The sequence below is a fragment of the Tasmannia lanceolata genome, unplaced genomic scaffold (genome assembly GCF_043159265.1).
Source record: "Tasmannia lanceolata isolate RefF3 unplaced genomic scaffold, GAP_Taslan_0.1 ptg000031l, whole genome shotgun sequence".
NCBI classification, from domain to species: domain Eukaryota; kingdom Viridiplantae; phylum Streptophyta; class Magnoliopsida; order Canellales; family Winteraceae; genus Tasmannia; species Tasmannia lanceolata.
Window position 1 is genome coordinate 1,104,813 of NW_027518708.1, and position 3,191 is coordinate 1,108,003.

Sequence of the window (3,191 nt, forward strand, 5' to 3'; positions counted from 1 at the left end):
AATGTTGAATCAAGTACATCAAATGATGAATTACCCACATCGGGCTTTACAATAGACTCTTGAAACACATTTACAGACTTAACAGATATATTGACATTTGTATCAATTGACTCTGAACTATGTATTAAAAGAATATCTGACTCAGCATCTGACTCAATCTCGCTAGAAGAAGATGAATTGCAACAAACCTCAGGAGACTCGACCTTTATAGTACCTGCATCAAAAGAATCGTAAGAATAAACAAACTCTGAATCAGACTCAGAGACTGACACATACTTACGGACGACTGACTCTTCTGAAAGGACTCGACTGTATTGGAAAGTAACCTGAGGTATGACCTGAGAGGTCCAGTTAGTCAACGGTTCCTCTGCCGGGGTGATTAGGTGAGTAGGGTTTAGAATCAAGGCCCTCTGATCAATCACGGCAATAGTCTGTGAATCTTCAAGAAACAGTGAACTCAGAAGGCTCGGCTTTACATGTTCTGCCCAATCAGCTTCTGATTCAACTTCTGTGATCTGCCCACCTGTCAGCTCATCCTCTAACTCAAGATTAAAGAAAATTTTGAAACCTGGAAACCTCTGTCCCGTATTCTCATCTAGCCAAGTCTCAGCAAAGCCACAAAAGGGAAAGTCTGCACCCTCTTTCCAGAATCGGCCATTCATTACCAAATCAATCGGCAGCATCGGTAATTCTAACCCTTTGCGGCGACATTCTGCCCATTTCAACATCAACCATTTCATCTCTTTGATTTCTTTCTTTATGGGTTTATACCCCAGCCCAAATAGACTATTTAATGCTTTAAACTCAGGGAATTCAGTTAGACCCTGATGATATTTGCCTAACCCGGCACCTGGTATGTACCCCTGTCAGCGAATCATCTTGACGACATTCGAGTTTGTGCTAGTCAGGAAACAAATTTCTTCATTCATAGCTTCTTCAAAAGTGATGGCAGTCACTTCCAATGAAAACCCACTTAGACTTACATCTTAAGCCCTTACCACAGTCAAGTCCTGAGTAATAAGCCCTATTTCAAGGTTTGGGTCTCCCTTTACAGTTATCGCTCTGTTCTTATGAATAAACTTTAGCTTTTGGTGAAGAGAGGATGGAACAACCCCGAACTTGTGCAACCACGGGTGACCCAGTAACAACAGAAATGAAGCTTTAATTTCTAAAACCTGGAACTCTATTACGAAATCCTCTCCTCCAATATGTATTTCAGTTACCAGAGTTCCGATTACATCTCTGCGAGTACCATCATATGCCAGAATACCCTGTTCAGATGGGATGAAGTCTTCAAGACCGAACCCAAGGGTTGTTGCAGTACTCAGTGGGCAGACATTTAAAGCGGAGCCATTATCGACCAACACCTCTGGCACCTTCTTCTTATTGCAAATGACGGTGATTTTGAGAGATTTGGTGTGGTCTTGGCCTTCAGGAAGCAGGTCATCATCAGTGAAAGACAAGGTCTTAGACACTTTTGTCATGGCGAGCAAACTCACCAATTCATCAGGAGTAGTGTCAACAGGAACTTGCGCGGAGTTAAGCTCTCGAAGGACTAACTTCTTGTGCTTTGATGAAGCCATGAGTAAGCCCCACACAGAGATGTTAGCCTGAGTCTTTTTCAACTGCTTCAACAAATTCTCCTCTTCTTCATCTGCGCTGACCTTATTCTGCATCGGATTTTCTGCATTTCTTGCAACCTCTGCCGAATTTTCTACACTCAGCTCTGGAGGTTTGAATACACGTCCGCCTCAGGTCATATGACGCATCTCATCACACTTGTCATCTAATAACAACATCTCATCATCTTCCATACGGAAAACATATGGTGCTTTACTGTTTTTTGCTTCTTTGAAATCCTCAGCCCTCAGGACATACGGAGCTTTCTTTGCATTTCCGGCACTGTCAGTCTGAAATACACAAGACTGAGACGAAGACGACTCATCAAATTTGTCTTCATCGAAGGAAATTACATAACGCTCCTTTTTTACCGCTTCCAGCTCCCCTTCGTCAAACTTCATCACATAGGTTTTTTCTGTGGTAATGGAACAAATGAGGGTTGACGGATCAAGCAAAGGCTCATTAGCAAAAATTGCATTGGTAGTAGGAGGAGGCATAGCATGATGGTTAGGAAGTGGGTTTTGAGTAACATTCGGTCTCTCAACTGCAAGCTCGTCCATGTCAATCATATTCTAAATGGCATGCTTCAAGGCCAAACAATTTTCAGTCAGGTGACCCGGGCCTCTATGATACTCACAATACTAATCCATCTTCCAGAATGTTGGTAAGGGATTAGGTGGAGGTTTGATATCGGGGAGCCGAATCTCTCTGTCTTTTATCAACCTCTTGAGTATCATCTGAATAGGATACAGAAGGGGATCAAACTTTCTGTCGAAAGTATTTCTTCTTGGTGCCCTTGTAGCTTCTGTAACAACTCTGGCCGCAAGCCTGGTGTAACTGACAGCATGAACCTCCTTGGGCTAGATTACTGGCCTTTTACCTTCACGAATTTCAGAAGAAACCATGGCTCTCAAGCCTTTTGCTATGGCATCCTCTGTCTGAGTACCTGTCTTGATGAGATGATCAAAGCTCGGATAATGCTGCGGTGCCAAGAAATGAAAATACTGAGGAGACAAACTCTTCAGAACTAGTTTTATCTGATCTGATTCAGACATTCTCTGGCTCAGCTATGACTTACGTCTCCAACTCCTAATAAAGTAGGTGACAGTCTCCTGAGGACCTTGCTTCAGCTGCTTTAGGTCTCTTTTTGTGACCTCAATACCTTTGAAATACTCAAGAGGGGGGGTGAATTGAATTTAACTCAATATTAGGCTTTTTGAAAATTACCTATAAACCCTAATTGGAATTTTTCTTCACTTAATTAAATATTTGGTTAGTGCAAATATAATTGAAAGAATAAAGTGAAATGCCAAGCCAAACAATAATGGAAATGCAAGAGTGAGAAATTGACACACCGATATATAGTGGTTCGGCCAACGGCCTACTCCACTCTACTCAAGGTCGCACTTGAGGGATTCCACTATTGGAGACCTCCACGATGCCCGGCTCCGAGGCGGTTACAATTCCAAGGGGTATTAAAACAAGGATGCCCTTACACCTTTACAAAGACTCTCCTTCTCCGCCGAGTTCTAAGCGGTTGCTCTCTAGAGAATTAAAAACGGAATGCCCTA

At 42.6% G+C, this 3,191-nt stretch overlaps 1 protein-coding gene across 1 annotated transcript; it reads right to left on the reverse strand.

The window, feature by feature from the left end:
• Positions 1-986: 986 nt before the first annotated feature.
• Positions 987-1,583, reverse strand: LOC143859517 (uncharacterized). Its single transcript, XM_077370197.1, has one exon. The coding sequence runs from the start codon at positions 1,581-1,583 to the stop codon at positions 987-989; it is 597 nt and encodes a 198-aa protein (XP_077226312.1).
• Between the last annotated feature and the right edge of the window lie 1,608 nt (positions 1,584-3,191).

Coding starts and splice junctions, on each gene's coding strand:
- LOC143859517 (XM_077370197.1), bottom strand. CDS start 1,583: ATGGCTTCATCAAAGCACAAGAAGTTAGTCCTTCGAGAGCTTAACTCC.